General features: G+C 45.0%; 1 protein-coding gene and 1 non-coding gene across 7 annotated transcripts in view; one reads left to right on the top strand and one right to left on the bottom strand.

Moving 5' to 3' along the window:
- Positions 1 to 240: 240 nt before the first annotated feature.
- Positions 241 to 19,876, top strand: part of LTBP1 (latent transforming growth factor beta binding protein 1) — a 420,392-nt gene continuing 400,756 nt past the window's right edge. For all 6 annotated transcript variants that reach the window (XM_047782305.1, XM_047782306.1, XM_047782304.1 and 3 more), the window contains exons 1-2: positions 241 to 722; positions 1,757 to 1,827. In XM_047782305.1, coding sequence (XP_047638261.1) covers positions 256 to 722; positions 1,757 to 1,827 — 538 coding nt within the window. In that variant the 5' untranslated portion in view covers positions 241 to 255. The remainder of the gene's footprint in view (positions 723 to 1,756; positions 1,828 to 19,876) is intronic.
- On the bottom strand, positions 7,670 to 7,774 carry LOC125128533 (U6 spliceosomal RNA). The gene has a single exon (XR_007135241.1). It is a non-coding gene; the product is annotated as a U6 spliceosomal RNA (small nuclear RNA).

Raw genomic sequence — 19,876 nt, 5'->3', positions numbered from 1 at the left:
GCGCCCCTCGCCCCTCCCCTCCCGGGCCTCGCGTTCCCCACCCCCACCCCGCCCCCTCCTCCCCGCTGCTTTCGGCTGGGGTCTGGGGCAGCTCAGCCGCCCTCAGAACTTCCTCCCCTGCAACCGAGTTTTCCTCCTCCCCACTTTTCCCCGGCTCCCGGCAGTTTACCGAGGAGCCTAAGCGCGCGCAGGCGGCCGCACCGGGCGAGCCGCACGGCCGGGGGCGGGGGCCGGAGGCGCCGGCTGTGGCCCGCGATGGCGGGGGCCTGGCTCAGGTGGGGGCTCCTGCTCTGGGCAGGGCTGCTCGCGTCGTCCGCGCACGGCCGGGTGCGGAGGATCACCTACGTGGTGCGCCCGGGCCCCGGCCTGGCGGCGGGCGCCTTGCCCCTGGGCGGGCCGGCGCGCCCGCGGACCTTCAACGTCGCGCTCAACGCCAGGTACAGCCGCAGCTCGGCGGGCGCCGGGGCCCCCTCGGAGCGGACGCGGCGCACCAGCCCGACCGGCGGCGCGGCCCTGCAGGGGCTCCGGCTGCCACCGCCACCGCCGGAGTCCGCCCGTCCCGGGGGCCCCGGCGGGCAGCTCCACCCCAAGCCCGGCGGTCACCCGGCGGCCGCCCCGATCGCCAAACAAGGCAGGCAAGCGGTGCGCTCCAAAGTGCCGCAGGAGACCCAGAGTGGTGGGGCCTCGAGGCTGCAGGTTCAGCAGAAGCAGCAGCTGCAGGGGTAAGCCCACACCCTCCCTCCTTCCTCGCACGCGCGCTCTGCCCGCGCCGGGACACGCGGGGTCGCGGGCGTCGTGCGCGGTGGGTCCTGCCTTCTCTTCCCGGTTCGCGTCTGCCTGCCTTACTTGGAGCGCGGCGGGTAGAGCCGAGTGCGGGGAAGCCGCGGAACTCTGAGAATAAACTTCGATCGCATTGTTACTGAACTGTGGGTAAACACAAAAGGCATTTCTGCCTGGGGCGTAACCTCCTGTGCACAAACCAAATTACTCCTAGAAGATGGGCGTAAACATGAGGTCACTACAGCTTAATCCCTCAGCATCAATTAAACTTTGCAACTTCAGTTTAACTTTTTTCTAGTTGATGCAAAAAAACGTTTGGACGAGGCCTGATTGTCAAGATCCAACTCCTGTTACATGACCTAGAATTTTCAGCATCCTACTCATTGTGGGCTTGGCTACCCTGCACCTGTGGGGTCTGCTTTCCTGGGGCCGGGTGCCTTAGCATTGACAGGAGTTTCACTTGGATCATTTCTGTTATTGGTCTTTTAAAACAGCCTCCCTGCTCCGCCCCCCGCCCCCCCCCCCCCCATTAATCACAGGTTGAGGATGTGAAGGAAAACTTGTTTTGCTTATTGTTTTTTTGTTGTTGTTGTTTTGTTTTTTTCTTCAGGGGTGGTTCCAGGCCTTGTAATCTCACCCCTGTTTGGACGCTTCTCTTTGAAATTCAGATTCAATTTAAACTGTAGGCGCATATAATGTACAAAATACTCTTGGCTCTCCTGTACTTTTGGAGTTTGGAAAACAGTTTTTTGGGCCCTGTTCTCCCCTCCTGTAGAGTTCTAGGTCATGCAGGTTTTGGTTCTCCCATCCTTCCTGGAGGCACTGTCCTTACCTTCCTACCTGGGCAGGTTTGGGTTGGACATCTTAGGTATCTGCTAGGACTCTCTGGAAGCCAGAGGAATGTGGAAGCAGGGGGCTGGGTTCTCTGAAAGAGGGTGTTGCTCTTGCTGAACTCAGGGGTCTTGCTTTGTTTCAGGGTCAATGTCTGTGGAGGGCAGTGCTGTCACGGCTGGAGTAAGGCTCCTGGCTCTCAGAGGTGCACCAAACGTAAGTTTCCATATTCCCAGTGGCCCTGCCTAGTAGGTGAAGTGGGGCTATCCACAAGTGGGGATCCCACAGGTGTCACTTGAAGAGACTCATGCTGCCCTGAAGAAGTTGATGTCTTCAATGCAGTCCGCCCTGTTATCTGCAGCCTTCATTACCACCTGGGACAGGCTGGGCCAGGGTCAGGATGGCATCCACGCCTGCAGCAATTCATTGGACAAAACTGCTCTCGTGTCCAAGATTCTCCTGCATCCCACTGTGGTACTAATTACTCTGTTATACCCATGAATTGGGGGCTAGGAATAAAAAATTCCCATTGGAGGATATGCCGTATGGCAGAACCAATGCAATTAATTTAAACATGGGCATTGACAAATGCAAAACATTCTTGAAGTGGATGGCAGGAGGGAAATGGGGAGTAGGAGGCTTTGTTCTGGAATAAAATACCAAGAGTGTTAAAGCTTTCTGACAACAGCAGCCATCATCCTTGAGGCCTGACTGTTCCCTGAGTGGAAGGTACTACTTTCCTGTTCTCCAGAGCTGACCCATGGGTTTTCCTGCAGTGCTTCTCCAGTTTATGCACATGCTCAGCAGCATTTTGGAAAAATGTATTAATGATGCACATAGGTTTGAGAACATCAGAAAATATTTCCTCTATGCATTGTGAAATGAAGGATTAGGTTAAAATGTACGTTGAGGTGATCTCGACACGTTGATTTTGTCCGGTGTTAAATGGGGGGAAAAAAAAAAAACCCAACAAAACCTAATTTCCATTCAGAAAAACTTCAGCATTCTTAGGTGTTCTCTCCACAGAGCTTGAACCATAAACATGTGGACTGAAATCAACAAAGTTTTAGCAGCTTGTTAGTATTTAGGGTAACAAGTCAAGTTTAGAAGTTTGTCTTGTATATGGTTTGGATTTAAAAATACTGGTGAATGAATTGTAAGAAATTCTAGGACAGTCATTCTGGTGAGCTTGCTTGTTGAAAAATGCCTTCAATCCTTGAAAGGAACAGACCTTTGGCATTAATTTAATTTTGTAAGAAGCAACGTCCAGATGGGTTATGATTTGGCTGTGATCAAGGAGTAAGGACAGACATGAACTCACTAATCAGCCTCCTCATTATTGAACTCAAACCACTAGATGAGAAATGCTCAGGGTTGTAGGCATTTTAGATTAAGTCATAATTCTTCACTTCCTCTTAGATTACTCTTGACAATAATGCACCAGCACTTTCCTGAATTTACAATTTCTCGGGTCAAATCACACACCCTCTCCTCCCTTCAGTAACTCCTGCTCAAAACCCAACATGATCTGGTTTGCCTTTGACATGGAGACAGCCCGTCCACAACAGCACCACCACGGCTGTGTAAAGTGGGATATTGCTGTGTAAAGGCTGAAAATACAGAGCAGGTTTTTTATAGGGGGTGGGTGGGTGCTCTCTGATGCCTGTTTGAGAGAATGTGTTAAGACTTTTTAAGACGTTCACTTGGAGTTCCTGCCGTGGCTCAGTAGTTAATGAATCTGACTAGGAGCCATGAGGATGCAGGTTCTATCCCTGGCCTCACTCCGTGGGTTAAGGATCTGGCATTGCCATGAGCTGTGGTGTAGGTTGCAGACGCAGCTCAAATCCTGTGTTGCTCTGGCTGTGGCATAGGCCAACAGCTACAGCTTCGATTCGATTCCTAGCCTGGGAAACTTCATATGCTGTAGGTGCAGCCCTAAAAAGCAAAAAAAAAAAAAAAAAAAAGAAAGAAAAGAAAAAAAAAAGAAAAAAGAGTTTACTTGGCAAATGATGCAGTTGAGTGCTGTCTCTGACCAGAGAGTAGTCCCCATTCTTAGGTTGTCTAAGGAGTTAGGGATCTAGAGATGTTCTAGAAGGGCCAGAGATGCTCTAGGAGGAGAGCAGCCCCATCTGGAGGCATTGCCTCATGACCTTCCTGCTTCTCCAGGGGAGGGGGTCAAGGGTGTGGGCATGCCTGGGTTTAGCCAGGTTTGCCCTCTGGTGACCCAGAAAGAGAAAGGCTGCAGGAGGCTATTGGTCAGAAAAGTTAGGGTTGAACAGTTATTACATGCTTCCAGAGGAAGTTGTTACATTGGTTTAGTCTCATGACACCTGCTTCCTGCTTTTGGCTCAAGTTATCCTTCCAGCTTCCAGAAGGTAGCCCTTGGTAGCACCAGGATCTAAGCAAGCAGTGCAGAATGTCTCTCCCATTTGATGGTCTTCAGCACTCAAAAACGATTCTCCTTCTGATACTGCTCAGGCTGACAAATGAGTTGAAGCCCAAATGCTAGAAACTTCAATCACAGCTCCTTCCAGGAATAGTTATTTATTTTTGCTTTTTAGGCTGCAGGTGCGGCATGTGGACGTTCCCAGACTAGGGGTCGAATTGGATCTGCAGCCACCAGCCTAAACCACAGCCATCGCAACCTGAGATCTGAGTCACATCTGTGACCTACACCACAGCTCATGACAATGCCAGATCCTTAACCCACTGAGTGAGGCCAGGGACCAAACCCACGTCCTCATGGATACCAGTCAGGTTCATTACTGCTGAGCTACGATGGGAACTCTAGGAATAGTTGTATTTTTAAAAGTGATGCTGGAGCAGGTCATTGCTCAATCCAAAGTCACCTGTTTCCTCAATGGATATGTTTCAGCATGGCCCTTGGTTTGTGTTTGCCTGGCAGAGCCACAGAGGTGAGGGAGCCTATACCTTCTGTGAAACATGGGCAACTGGGGTTACCCCTGAAGCCGAGAAACTTGTGTCCATGGCTGAGTGGTGTGACACCAAGAAAGACTCCTGGCCTTGGGTTCAGAAGACCAGGGTATAAATCCTCAGGCCTTCACTTGCTGTGTGAATTCATTTGACTTCCCTGACTGTTTATTTCTCCCTCCTGAAATGACTGTGCTAAAAATTTGACAGCTTTGCAGGATGGTTGTGGGTGTCAAGGTGAAAGAGAATGATGGCTGTGAAAGCCTCGATGAAACCAGAAGGATTCTTAGAGTTTATTATTGGATCAAGCCAAGTGAATCCTGTCTCATTTATCTATCACTCAGTTTTCTTCTTCCCCCCTGTGCGTTTCTCCCTGCTATTGTCATCTTCTTTTCAAATAATGTATGTTAACTGTGTAGTAAGGCATATCTTTATTAGCTTGATTGTGGTACTTATTTCACATGTATGTCTATTGAAACAGCATCATACACCTTAAATACATACAATTTTTATTTGTCTGTTATACCTCAAGATAGATGAATTAAAAAAAGGACTAAATGAAAAAGCCAGTCATTTCCATCCTGCCTGGCTTTGATTACTGAAAAAAAAAAAAAAAGAAATAAAATAGTTTGGGTTGATGATTTATTTTAAAAGAACTTTAAAAGACACTAAGCATTAGGTCATTTGCATGTCTCTAGTTCTCTTTGTGTAAAGCTTGCTGTGTAGATGGAAAAGCCTTCCCTGAGGTATTCATAAATTGAATGGAAAAAAATCCTGACACCAATATTGGTGGCTGCAACTACTACAGTAAACACTAGTGAAGGAGAAATTGATACTAGTGTAAACAAAATTGATTGGTGGTCACTTTCCTCTCTCGTTTCCTTAATATCCTGGGATTGATCGATTGCACTTGGGTTTGGTTTATTACACTTGCAGATACCAAAGCTGATGATGTATCAACATGAAGTTCCCTATTAAAACAGAGTCATCATAACACGTGTACGCACATCACTGAGGCTGCCTTCTAATTGTCCTTCCGTTTTGAGGATAATTGAAAGGGTTTAGCTTGAAGAATTTCAGTTTGTAGAGGCTGTTTTCCAATTGATGCAAAAAATATTCCGCATAAGAGACGGGATGTGTTCACGTTGTTCAGTTTGCTTAATCCTGTGAGGAAAACATGGTGCCCCTTCAAGGCAGACGGCATGGTTTTTACTTGATTGGAACTTAATTAATTAATTTTTTGTTGCTTTATTTTATTTTTATATTACTCAATGAATTTATTACATTTATAGTTGTGCAATGATCATCATTAATTTAAAAGGGCCCAGGGCAGATGCTTCTGAAGACTGAAGATTTAGTGAACCTGAAAGTGCCAACCAGAGAGCTGTGAAGGAGCAGCAGCAGACCCAGCCAGGCGGAGAATGGATGTGGGTGTCCGCAGTGGTGGCCTCCGGGGCTTTAACCACCCAGTCTCTGTGTAGAGGTGCCCAGTTGCATATTAATGCTGCTTTTCCAGACACCCTCTGTGTGTGTTGGGGGGGTGTCTCTAGGAATTGAAATCACAGCACAGGACATGTCATTTTAGTTGTTAACGTGGAGTGACTGCTGATAGTGATGTCTGCTTGGGCAAAGGAGATGGCACCACACTTGTTGTCTTTCCCAAGGGTTAACATTTATCGAGAGGGCATTAATGTTGTTTTTGCCTCTCCCCGTTTTTTGCGTCCCCCCCCCCCCCCCCGCCCTGTCCAGATGGAACCCACCCCCTCTTCCAGTCTTTTTGTCCCTCTCTCGGGGTTAAGTGTGGACCAGAGAGAGACATTGCCAGTGGGCTCAGCTTTAAAGAGGAGACGGGGCTTGGGAACAGACAAGACAAAAGAAGAAAGGCGAGATGAGGGCGAGGCCGGGTTGGCAGGGCGAGGTGGACCGAACAGGAAAGATGGCAGATCTGAATCCAGAGCGGGTGCCTGGCACATTGCAGGCCCTCCCTAAATGCATGGATGGTTCTTGCATTTATTTAATGGATATCTGTTTAGCTTTTACCATGTGCCAGGGTCTATGAATAGAGAAGAAACACAGCCAGCTGTAGGGAGTACAGGGTCTGTTTTAACTCATGGCACATCAAATGACTTGTTCTCTCCTTAGCAAGAAACAGAAAATCGATATTCCATTGCTTTTCCACTGGCATTCAGCCCATGCTGCTTTGGAAAAAAAAAAAAGTCAACCCTAGACATTTTCCCTAATTATGTACAGAGGAATCATAGTCATATATGCCCTTGGCACCTAGAGATGGTGCAGCAGATGGCAGTGCCTGTGAGTGTGCAGTGTGGCTGGAGTTCCAGGTGACAGAGAGGCCTCGCAGGCCGTCTCCTGTCCCTCTTGGCTCGGCTAGCGAGGGAGTCGGGCCCAGAATGATCACACATTTTTCATATGCCTGCTATGGCCATTGACAGCTGCTTCGCCAGTAGATCTGCAGTGAGGTTTACCGTGGCAGCTGCTGGGAGGGCCACCCCGGCCCCAGCGCTGGGAGCAGAGGTGGGAGGGTCGCCTGGAAAATCTTGTTGGGCGGCACAGACAGCCCGGCGAAGGGAGACCGACCCAGGGGTCAAGTTCACACTGGGTCAAATATGTGTTCTCAGCGCTGGTTAAAACAAACATTTAGGAACCATAAATTCTGGGCTGCGATTGTACTTAAACCTTCATTGTGAAGCCCCGCAGTCCCTGGACCAGCCTGAGCACATCGCCGGCCCCCGCCTGGCCTGCTTTAGTGAAGCGGTCCTCCGGCCAGTGAACCCTTGGCCCTTAGGAAGCCTGACGTGTTGAAAGGACCCTTGGCCACCGCAGGAGTTTGCCGTGTCTGACCCTGTTGTTTGTCGTCTTGGATATTCCAAACATACGCAAACATGTTTGGGAGCGTGAATTAAATTTTCCTGAAGTGCAGATGTCGCTTCCAAGTCCTTCCTAGCAATGAACCAGGGTGACTTGGAGTGCTGGGGCGGTGTCACCCCTCTTGCAGCACTGACCGAGCTCAGAGCGTGTGCTGAGGACCTGCTGCCGAGGTGAGGGTCGTGTATGCAGTGCCTCAGAGCACGGGGAGGGTGTTCTCTTCCTTTTATTTCTTGATGTATTTTTTAATATGAAACACTTTGCACATTTGCATGTCATCTTCGAACAGGGCTCATGCTAATTTTCTCTGTATCTCTCCAACACTGGTAAAGGTGGTGCCAAAGGCAGCCCTGGAGAGCTGATCTCCACACCCTGGAGAGGCAGGATTTATTACGCCCTTTTAAAAGAGGGGGCAGGGCTGGGACCCCAGCCCAGCTCTGTAGCTCTCGGTTTGTTTGCTTTCTGCTGCCCTTGGCCTCCTGGACGTCCACTGCTGCAGCATCCTCTCCTGAGGCCTTGGTCTTAACCCTCCTGACAGCCCTGCTTGGGATGGGCTTTTGCTGCTCACTGCACTTTGTGACTTCCCAGGACCAAAGTGCCGCATACTGCAAACGGGGTTGGCTTAGAACCACAGAAATTTATTATCTCCAAGTCCTGGTGGCTAGAAGTCCAAAATCAAGGTGCTGAGAGGGTTGATTCCTTGTGGGGGTGGGGAGAAGTCCGTTCCAGGCCTCTCTTCCTGGTTCGTGGGAGGTTGTGTTCTCCTTGTGTTTCTTCCTATCCCTTTCTGCACATCTATCTTTGTAGTTAGAATTTCCCCTTTTTATAAGGACACCAGTCATGTCGGATTGAGGCTCACCCTCATAACCTCATTTTAACTTGACCACCTCTGTAAAGGTCCCCAAATAAGGTCACATATGAAGGTCCTGGGGATCAGGGCTCCAACTTACCTTTTTTCGAGCGGGGGAGGGAACCATTCGGTTCCTAACAGACACCAGTGGACACCAGTAGACCAACACGCGGGCTTGAGATGTGGGCTGCTTGGAGTTGGGCCACCCCTGGGGCACTTAGGATGCAAAGACCCAAGGAGGATGCATGGGCGGAGGCTCAGCTGGCCCCTCCCACACAGACTGTACCACTTTCCCTCATGTGGCTTCTTCCCTCATGCAGGAGCTCCAGCTGCTCCAGAGAGTAGGAAATTAAGGAATTGGCTGCCGGTGATTTTTGATTATACCTCTGGCCATTTCTACTTGGTCTCCTTTAAAGAGATTCTAGATTGGTGCCTTTTAAACATGTATATGGAGTTCTCTTATAGTGCCCCAAGTTAGGGATCTGGTGTTATCCCTGCAGCAGCCTGGGTCACTGCCATGGCCTGGGTTCGATCCCTGGCTCAGGAACTTCTGCATGCTACAGGCGTGACCCAAAGCAAAACCATGAATGTGCCGCTGACTGCTGAAGTTTGTTAAACTGCTCTCTTGAATCAGAATCTCTGAGGTTTTTACTTAATAGGCACCCTAGGTGATGCTGATAGAGGTGACCCGCCTTTTGAGAAACAGTGACCCAGAAGGAACTCTGTCCTGGGCAATATTTATGACCCTTTGTCTGGGAATCTGAAGGCCAAGCTCAAAACTTAACAGTTCAGAAACTTCTCAAGGCGGGAGCCCTCTAAACATTGCTTTTACTGAACATTGAATAGTCCATACAAAGATTGCCGCATATTGGGTTGTTCACACCCAGTTTTTCTTTAGTTAGTTGAATGATGAATACATGTATTTTTACAAGAGTTGGAAATTGGCAAAATTGTTAATGATACATGAGTGGTTAAATAAAATGGCTTTAAAAAGATTTAAACACGTTGGAATACATTGGGTATTTTTTTCCCCCCACCAAATATTTTATTTTTAATTATAAAATATTTTAAATACACAAAAATGTAGAAAATAATACCTTCAACAGCTACTCATTGGGGTCATGTTTTTAAAACCTCCCCGATGTGGTAATTAAGCACGATGATTTATAGATAAGGGAGAGATCGCTTCTCGGCCTTTTGGCTAAGATCAAGTATAGATAAGGGAGAGACTATGGATTCATCTTGCTCTAACTGCATATTTTACTAATGATGTTTTCTGTCTTCCTAGTGGAGAGAAAATAGTACATAATTTGTTGGTGTGACACAAATTGGTTGTTTTGGTACTTATGGAAAAACGCACCAGAGCTGTATTTGTATATGCTCACGTGTAACTATTAATTTGGCTAGCTTATTGTTAAGGATTGAGCATTTCCTGTAGGCACAATCCATTGTGTATCGACAATCTGTATGCATAGTGTCATTTGGACCCAAGACAATGTGGTTACAAGTAGGAAATTCGGCCTCTTACTCTCCCACCTTTTCTGCCTTTCTTGCCTTTCTCTTCTTTCTGTCCTCACTGAGTCTCCATTTTGCTTGCCCTGAACTAGAGGCTGTGTAGCTCTATGGTTAGAAGTTTAGTCTTTGGAGTTAGAATAGGGGGTACCTATCTTGATGTTAATACTTTGTTAACACTTCCTCACTATGTGACCTTGGACTGTGAGAGCTGGGGCAAGGCTGAGTCACCCCATTCATTGCACAGATGATGGTCTGTACTATCATTCAGAGGCTTGTTGGGGGACCGCACAAAGTAATATACAAAGACTGCTTGGAGAGCAACTTCTCCTGCCTCCGTGCACAATAATATTTGACAAATGTGAGCTCTCAGGGGTTCCCACTTGTCTGCTTAGACCCTCCCCGCTTTAGATGCCTCAGCCTTTTACACAGCCCTCATGGTGTTCCTAAAATCCCCTGGTGAAAATCATGGCTCTCTCCTCCCCTCTCCTGGAGCGCAGCTCTGATTTCACTCTAACTTGGCTCTGGGTATGGCTGGACCAGGTGGGAGGGGCATCTGCCTCCCTAACAGTGTGGAGCTCCAGGGGAGCAGAATTTTCTTTGCGTCATTTGAAGTACCCAGGCTCTGTTCCTTGCCATAGTACAAATGCTAATGGAATCAGGTGGAATTGAATTGAACCAGCATCTCTGCTTTTTGCTGTGTTGTAAATACTGTCCTCTAAATGCTACACAAAGGAATCTACTTCCTTTTTTGTTTCCTCTCACCTTTTGGCAATAATTCCCCTTTGGTTTTCTTTCCATGGTTTTCCCTGTGTGCTTATCCCTTGCCTGATAGACAGTGCTTATGATAGCTTTTCAAGGGCATACCACCTTATTCTGTTTCCTCCTGCTTTCTCTCTGAATGCTACCCTGGCATGGCCCAAACTTTAAGACAGCTTTTCCTTTCTCCCTGCCAATTTTGGAGTCTTTCTGCTCAACATCATCTGATAGAGATTTGGGACTAGGTAAAATGAATGTTGTATGATTTTCCCTGTAATTTTAGATTGCCGATATTGCTCTTGGCCAACTACACTATTCCCTGTGGTTTTTTCACTGCGCCACATTTGAGTAATATTGTTGGCATGGGTGTAAGTAAACAGTTGGCGAAATGTCGTGTTTTGTAAATTAGGAGATGGATGGGCTGGTTTTTTAATACATGCTCTGGGTTCTGCTGGACCAGAGGAAGGATGTGTTTGGTCAGTGGATGGGAAGACAAATTGGAGGAAGGTGTTTTTAACTAAGGTTAATGTGGTTGACTTTACTCATCTGTTATTTAAAGGTGAGAACTGAACAGTTGAAGGGGAGCCTTCAGAGGTATTTTGGTGATAAATTAAAGGAATATCTTCAGAGGGAAGATGTAGCCAGCAAAAAGCCACTGGAGGAAAACAGGATAATCAAATAAGAAAAATGTAATAATAAGGATCTTTTGTCTTTGTAGATTTAAAAAGTGTTTGTATTTTTTATAGGATTACCAAACAATTCCAATCTCACTTTCAATCTTGCAGGAACTTCAGTTAATTATTGTCATTATAAAGTAAAAATAGAATCTCCATCTTTTCACCCTTATGTGTTTCATCTTGACACCATATCAAGTGGATAGTTAACAGTTAGCATCTTTAAAATGGTTCGTTGTAAAGGCTATTGAAATTGGCTAAGACTTTCTGCCTCACCTTGATTTGCTACCTTGGGAGACTTCTGCTTCTGACATTAGCTGCAAAGAAGTTTCAAGCAGATCAGTAAATCGGCTCCTCTGAGATGTGTTTCAACCTGAAGGAAATGATGGGGAGAGGGCCATTCATCACCTGGTCCAATTCAAGTCATTCTTGTGAATATCAGGCATACAAATCCTCTTCTATGGTAACACTTTTCACGTTGTATTGCATTGTATCACACATGTGCCAGTGTGCATGGGTATGCTTCCCAGCTTGAATGTGAGCTCTGTCTGTAAGGGTAGGGGCCATACCATAATCATCTCTTTATCCTGGGTACCTAGTTAGCACATAGACTTTTATGGAAGGGATGAAGGATGGATGGAATCAATGAATTCATTTGTTGTACCTTCCCTGAGCCCTGTGTGCACTCAGATTATGTGCTATGAAGAAAATAAAACAGGGCAATAGGCTAGAGAGTAAATGGGGGCTAGAGGAGGGAGAGTGCAGTGAGGACAGGTTCTGTAAGGAAGTGACTTATGAGACCAATGTGATATGAAAAGGTTTGGAGGAAGAGCCTTTTTGGCCAAGAGATCAGCCAGCACAAAGGCCCTGGGGTGTGAATAGGCCTGGCCCTGCGCAAAGACCCAGAGGTGAATTTTGTTGGGTTGTCAGTGAGTGCTAGAATAATAGGTGATAAGGGAGACAGGGCTGATCCCCAGTCAGGTTTCATAGGCTGTGGAAGAACATAAATAGGGGACTTATAAATGCCAGTGGATTTTATTATTAAGGAATAAGAATAATACAGGATTTTTGTTGTCTTTTTTTTTTTTTTACCTGCAGCATATGGAGGTTCCCAGGCTAGGGGTCTAATCAGAGTTATAGCTGCTGGCCTACACCACAGCCACAGCAATGCCAGATCCGAGCCACACCTGTGACCTACACCACAGCTCTCGGCAACGCCGGATCCTTAACCCACTGAGTGAGGCCAGGCATCAAACCCACAACCTCATGGTCCCTAGTTGGATTTGTTTCCACTGCACTACGAAGGGAACCCCCAGGATTTGGTATTTTTCAGCACTACTTTGAAGGCACGGGTAAAGAATTTTGTTTTTGTTTTTGATTGTGGACCTCAGATTGCCTTTTTTTTTTTTTTTTTGGTCTTTTTAGGGCTGCACCCGAGGCATAGGGATCCGAGCCGTGTTTGGGACCTACACCACAGCTTATGGCAATGCCAGATCCTTAAACCACTGAGGGAGGCCAGGGATCTAACCTTTTGTCCTTTAGGGATACTAGTCAGATTCATTTCTGCTGAGCCACAATGGGAACTCTTTTTTTTTCTAATTGAAATATAGTTGATTTATGATGTTGTGTTAGTTTCTGGTGTACAGCAAAGTGATTTAGTTATATATATGTATACACATTTATATTCTTTTCATATTCTTCTCTTTTATGGTACATTACAAGATATTGAATACAGTACAATGTGCTGTGCAGTAGGATCTTGTTGTTTGTCTGTTTTGTATATAGTCATTTGTACCTGCTAATCCCAAATTCCTACTTTATTCCCACTCCCCCTTTGGTAACATAAGTTTATTTTCTATGTCTGAATCTGTTTCTGTTTTGTATGTAAGTTCATTTGTGTCATATTTTAGATTCCATATGTGGGTGATATCATATGGTATTTTTCTTTCTCTGGCTTACTTCACTTGGTGTGATAATCTCTAGGTCTGTCCATGTCACAAATGGCATTATTTCATTCTTTTTTATGTCTGAGTAGTATTCTACCATGGATGTATACCACATCTTCTTTATCCATTTATCTTTTGATGGACATTTAAGTTGCTTCCATGTCTTGACTATTGTAAATAATGCTGCTACGCACACTGGGATGCATTTATCTCTTTAAATTAAAGTTTTCTCTGGATATATGCCCAGGAGTGGGATTGCAGGATCATATGGTAACTCTATCTTTAGTTTTCTGAGGAACCTCCATGCTGTTCTCCGTAGTGGTTGTACCAACTTACTTTCCCATCAACAGTGTGGGAGGGTTCCCTTTTCTCCACATCCTCTCCAGCATTTCTTATTTGTAGTCTTTTTAATGATGACCATTTTGACTGGTGTGAGATAGTGCTTCATTTTAATTTTGATGCACTATCCATAATTAGTGATGTCAAGCCTCTTTTCATGTACTTCTTGGCCATCTGTATGTCTTCTTTAGAGAAATGTCTATTTAGGTCTTCTGCCCGTTTTTTGATTGGGTAGTTTGTTTTTTGGTTATTGAATTGTATGAGCTGTTTGTATATTTTGGAGATTAAACCCTTGTCAGCTACACTGTTTGCAAGTATTTCCTCCCACTCTATAGGTTCAGTTTTTTTAATGGTTTCCTTTGCTGTGCAAAAGGTTACAAGTTTGATTAGGTCTCATTTCTTTGTTTTTGCTTTTATTTCTGCTGCCTTGGGAGACTGACCTAATGAAACATTGATGTAATTTATGTCAGAGAATATTTTGCCTTTGTTCTCTTCTAGGAGTTTTGTGGTATCATGTCTTTATCATATTTAAGTCTTTAGGCCATTTTATTTTTTGTTTATGGTGTGAGTGTGTGTTCTAACTTCACAGATTGACATGCAGCTGTTCAGCTTTCCAAACACCACTTGCTGAAGAGACTGTCTTTCTCTATTATATAGTCTTGCCACTTTTGTCAGAGATTAATGGCCATTGGCATGTGGCTTTATTTCTGGGATCTCTATTCTGTTGATCCTTATGTCTGTGTTTGTGTCAATACCATGCTGAAGCATGTTGATTATTGTAGCTTTGTAGTCTTGTCTGAAGTCTGGGAGGGTTACGCCTCCAGTTTCATTCTTTTTCCTCAGAATGGCTTTGGCAACTCTAGGTCGTTTATGGTTCCATACAAATTTTATGATTATTTGTTCTAGCTCTGTAAAAAAATATCATGGGTAATTTGATGGGGATCACATTGAATGGTAGATTGCTTTGGGTAGCATGGCCATTTTGACAATGTTAATTCATCCAGTCCAAGAGCATGGGATATCTTTCCATTTCTTTGAATTGTCTTTGATTTCCTTTATCAGTGTTTTATAGTTCTCAGTGTATGTCTTTCACTTCCCTGGTCAGGTTTATTCCTGAGTTTTGTGGGGTTTTTTTTTTTTTGGATGCAATTTTAAAAGGGACTGTTTACATCCCCTTTCTGCTATTTCATTGTTAGTGTAAAGAAATGCAACAGATTTGTGAATGTTAATTCAAAAAGAATGTTTTAAATAGAAGCTTTGATCACCTTTATTGCTATTTTTTTATTGATGAGAAAAACTATATGTAGAATAGTGAAGTACCCAAGGCCACACACAAGTCATTGTCATAACCCAACTGCCTGCACTTTACCCAGATAGCCAGACCAACCCCAAGCTGCTGGGATGCCTCTGCCAAGCAGAAAACAACACTTTCAGTGTTCCTGTCGTGGCGAACAACACTTTCAGTGTTCTTGTCATGGCGCAGTGGTTAACGAATCCGACTAGGAACCATGAGGTTGTAGGTTTGATCCCTGGCCTTGCTCAGTGGGTTAAGGATCCAGCATTGCCATGAGCTGTGGTGTAGGTTGCAGATGTGGCTGGTATCCCACGTTGCTGTGGCTCTGGCGCAGGCTGCTGGCTACTGCTCCGATTAGACCCCTAGCCTGGAACCTCCATATGCCGTGGGAAGAGGCCCTAGAAAAGGCAAAAAGACAAAAAAAAAAAAAAAGAAGAAGACGAAAACAACACTTTTCACCAGAGCCTTGAGGCTGAAACTTAAGATAAAAGTTTGAGGATCCAAAAAGAAAAAAAACTGTGGTCATTGCTATGTTAAAAGGCAAATTAGGAGGGAATCTTCACGTGGTGCTAAATAAAAAAATAAAATGTTAAATCCTCTAAGAAAGTTTATATACGTTCCAATCTGATAATTGTAGAAAATTCATAGAGAGTAGTTGGGATGTGTTAAAGTAAGAGTATGCAGTTTTTGGAATACATTTGGATGCTATTCTGAGGTTTACTTAGTGTCACTCACCCCCCCAGCTAATTTGCACCTTGTGAGATGAACCCAAGGTAGGTACAAAGGCAACCTCTGTGGGGCAATTTTGTTCCTGTTTGTGGATGGGGTTAATAGCACCCATTGGCTACACCTCCCGTTTTGTAGGAAAGATCAGGTAAAATGAGGTTCATGAACATGCTTCACAAAAAAGCCCTATGAACATTAACATGATATTATTGATAAGATTTTTCTGGCTGTTAGTGAAAAAATTTTTCTTTAATGTGTCAGTGTATTTCTCATCTTGAAAATTAGAATGCTTATAATGGAGTTCTGGTTGTGGCTCAGCGGCAATGAACCCAACTAGTATCCAAGAGGACATGGGTTTGATCTGTGGCCTCACTCAGTGGGTTAAGGATCTGACCTTGCCATGAGCTGCGGCGTAGTTCACAGATGTGGCTCGGATCTGCCATTCCTGTGGCATAGACTGGCTGTGATTTGACCCCTGTACTGAGAACTTCCATATGCCACAGGTGGGGGCCTAAAAAATAATAAATAAAATTAGAATGCTTAATGTATTTCAGTGGGTTATGTATCAGGTCTTACCAATGGTTTATGGTCTCTGGGGGCACCTCCTGGAAGCTGGTTTAAAAAGAAGCAAATCAAGGGAACCTCCATATGCCACAGGAGCGGCCCTAGAAATGGCAAAAGACAAAAAAAAAAGAAGAAGCAAATTTTCACTTTAATTTCTCCTCTGTCCTCCACCTCCACCTCCACACAGAAATGATTTGCTTTATTCTCCTGAAAGTAGAATGCAGGCAAAGACAATCTTTCCTTCGAGAAAGCTGTTTCCTTCTTATTGCGATAGTGAAAAGGTTATTTTTAGTCCACAATTTCTCAGTAATGGGAAGTGAAATAATTCAGATTGATAAATTAAAGGCAGGGACCCTGTTTTTGTTTTACTTTTTATCCTTTGGAAAGTTGGCCCAGGCAGTGGTTCTGTATACAATAGACTTTCAGTAGGGTTGCTTGATTAATACGCATTACCAGTCACATTTGTTTCTGAGGGAAAGACCGGCTGAAATTCATTTAATTCAATGGATACTGAGATTATGTCTGTAAACGGCTCCTTGCGTCATGAGAAGATGTGTATTCCACCAAACCTCTGGGTGGTAGTGATGGTTTTTAATGCTCAGTGTTGAGTGTTAGTGATGAAATTGCCCTATTCCTTCTTACAATACAGACTGCTCCAATGGCACTTCATAGACCTAGTCGTTGTCAAAGTGTGGTCCCTGGTCCAGGGACAGCAGCTTTACCTGGGAACTTGTTAGAAATGCAGACTTTCAGGCCTCAGCCTGGACTCACTGAATCAAACTCTGAGGTTGGGGCCCAGCCCTCTGTGTTTTAATGTGCTCTCAAGGGGGTGCTGGTACAGCTGTGGTTTGAGAACCATTGCTCTTGCTAAACCCATCTCCCCCCTTTCTGCATCCTCTCACTTCCCCTTCCCACACCCCTCCTTGATCACCCTTGGGAGGAGGAATACAGGGAAGTTGGCTCCTTTGGGCTCCAGGCCTTGGGGACTAGAAGCTTTTGTTGTCTCCCCTTCCCAGCGGAATGGAGCTGTTCCTTTGTCTTAGATGGGAACCCTGCGACGCAAGCAGGTACAGCTGTGCACGTTCACACGCAGTCTGTTCTGCACAGTCACCGAGGAGACTTGGAGAAGCCGAGCTTTGCACCTTTGGGCTTTCTTAATTCTCTTCTCTTTTTTACTGTGGATGATGCTGAAATCACACTTGTTCATATTCGTCAAAGCTGCATTTATCAGGTTTGTGTGGTGCGTGGGGCCCCCTCTGCATCACAACCCCCTGGGGGCTGTATAAAAAAGGCAAGTTGTGGGAATGAACTTATTTATGAAACAGAAAGAGACTCACAGACATAGAAAACAAACTTACGGTTACCAAAGGGGAAAGGAGAGGGTGGGGGAGATAATTTAGGTATTAGCAGGCACAAACTATTATATGTAAAATAAATAAGCAACAAGATCATACTATGTAGCACAGGGAACTGTAGTCAGTATTTAATGATAAACCATAATGGAAAAGCATAAAAATATATATATATAACTGAATCACTTTGCTCTACACCAGAAACACAACATTTTAAATCAACTCCACCTCAATTAAAAAGAAAAGAGAGGAGTTCCCATCGAGGCGTGGTGGAAGTGAATCCCACTAGGAACCATGAAGTTGCAGGTTTGATTCCTGGCCTCTCTCAGTGGGTTAAGGATCCGGCGTTGCCGTGAGCTGTGGCGTAGGTCACAGATGCGGCTTGAACTTGGCGTTGCTGTGGCGGTGGCATAGGCCAGCAGCTGTAGCTCCTATTAGACCCCTAGCCTGAGAATCTCCATATGCTGCGGGTGTGGCCCTAAAAAACAAGCAAAAAGAAAAGAAAAAGAAAAGAAAAGAAAAGAAAGAAATACAGGTTGTGGGACTCCACCCCAGACCTATCACCCTGGAACCCCCAGACCTTGTTTTCGCAAGCCCCCACCTGACTGATCCACATGGAAGCTTGAGGCCCCTGGCTTTAGAGTGGGTCTGCTGGAATAAAAGGTGTCAAAGACAAGGAATGATGAGAAAGGTGTTGCAAAATTAATGAAAGAAACAGGGTGGATGTGACATCCGGGGTTGGAGGCAGGTGCCATGACTCATTTCCAAGACAGTGTAAAAACGAAATGAAGAGCAAGCTCTGGTCCAGAACATGCCCTCAGTGTTGGCAGGGACTAAGCTTTCTTGTGTGAAGTTCAGCAGAGAAGGGACGGGGTAGTGCTGCCGGGCCATTCCTTGGGGTCCTGCTGACTCATTCCTGGAGTCGTTGGAGGAATGCATCAGATCTTTGGAAACAGCCCAGTTAAGAATTTCAGCAATGACACACACTTTTATGAGATGTGTCTAATACAATCAGGAGTCTTTGTAGAGAAAGCTGAAGAAGGAGCTGATTTTCTTGTCCTGTAAAAGGGGACTTTTTTCTCCATCCCGTATCTTTTTTTTTTTTTTCCCCTCTGCTAAATAAATGAATGTGAAAACACTTTACCTGAGTATCGAAGGAAAAGTAGATCTTCTAGAAACATCTGTTTCCCCTCCGAGTAGAAAGATTTTTTTTGGAGGGGGGGCAGGGGTAAGCTCATTTAAATAATCAGTTATTGTGATAATATTTACAGCTTGTTAAAAGTAAATATTTTTATTCTTTTCTTCCCAGAGTGAACATGTAATTATTTCCAAATAGCTGCATGTTACTTTTGATAAGGTATCCAAATGTTTAAATACAAGGCCTCGATACTAGAAAAATGGTGCTAAAATTTTAAAAGAGATCCATATTTGAGGAATGGCTTAAAAATATGGATTAAAAAATTAATCGGGAGTTCCCGTCGTGGCGCAGTGGTTAACGAATCCGACTGGGAACCATGAGGTTGCGGGTTGGGTCCCTGGCCTTGCTCAGTGGGTTAAGGACCCGGCGTTGCCATGAGCTGTGGTATAGGTTGCAGACGTGGCTCGGATCCCGCGTTGCTGTGGCTCTGGTGTAGGCTAGTGGCTACAGCTCCGATTCAACCCCTAGCCTGGGAACCTCCATATGCTGTGGGAGCGGCCCCAAAGAAATAGCAAAAAAAAAAAAAAAAATTAATCGTCACTCCTTTAGTCTCATATGGGTAAACACTCTTTTTTTTAAACAACTGACGTTTTTATAGCTGAGTTTTCTTTCTGTGGATGCTCTTAAAGGCTTATATCTTACATTTGCTTAACTTTTCATTTTAATTCACTGACTTCTTCTGAAGTGCCTCCTTTATAGAAGGCATTGTGCTATGGGCTAAGAAGACAATTAAGACCCTGCTCTGTGGAGCTGAGAGTCCAGTGTCCAAGATGACCACAACACTAGGAGTGTTTTTTTTTTTTAGATTACATTGTGTTCTTTATTGCCAAAAATAAAAACTTTTAAAAGATAACTATTGTTAATAAATATCCCTTCCTTCTGTACTAGGTCTCTGAATTTCTCTAGGCTTTTCTTGCCAGGCTACTTAATTAACTGCTTCGGGTACGTTCCTACCTCCAGGGCCAAGGGGTCAAGGCCAGACCTTCACCTTCATTAAGTCCCTTGCCCTCCCCACCAAATTAAATAATCTGGCCATTATTGGTTAAGTTCATAACTGATAGGTAGAAAACAAAATACAGGGTTTACTGGTGGGGAGAGGGGAACAGCCTGCATCTGACAGTACTCTCAAATTGGTGACACTTGGGTATTTGAGTGACAGACTCTGAGGCTACCCCAATGGGTCACACCCTTGTGTAATGCCCTGCTCTTGGGTGTGGGAAGAACCTGTGACTTGCTT

This window comes from Phacochoerus africanus, chromosome 5, assembly GCF_016906955.1.
Source record: "Phacochoerus africanus isolate WHEZ1 chromosome 5, ROS_Pafr_v1, whole genome shotgun sequence".
Lineage (NCBI taxonomy): Eukaryota > Metazoa > Chordata > Mammalia > Artiodactyla > Suidae > Phacochoerus > Phacochoerus africanus.
This window is presented reverse-complemented; position numbering and strand designations above follow the sequence as displayed.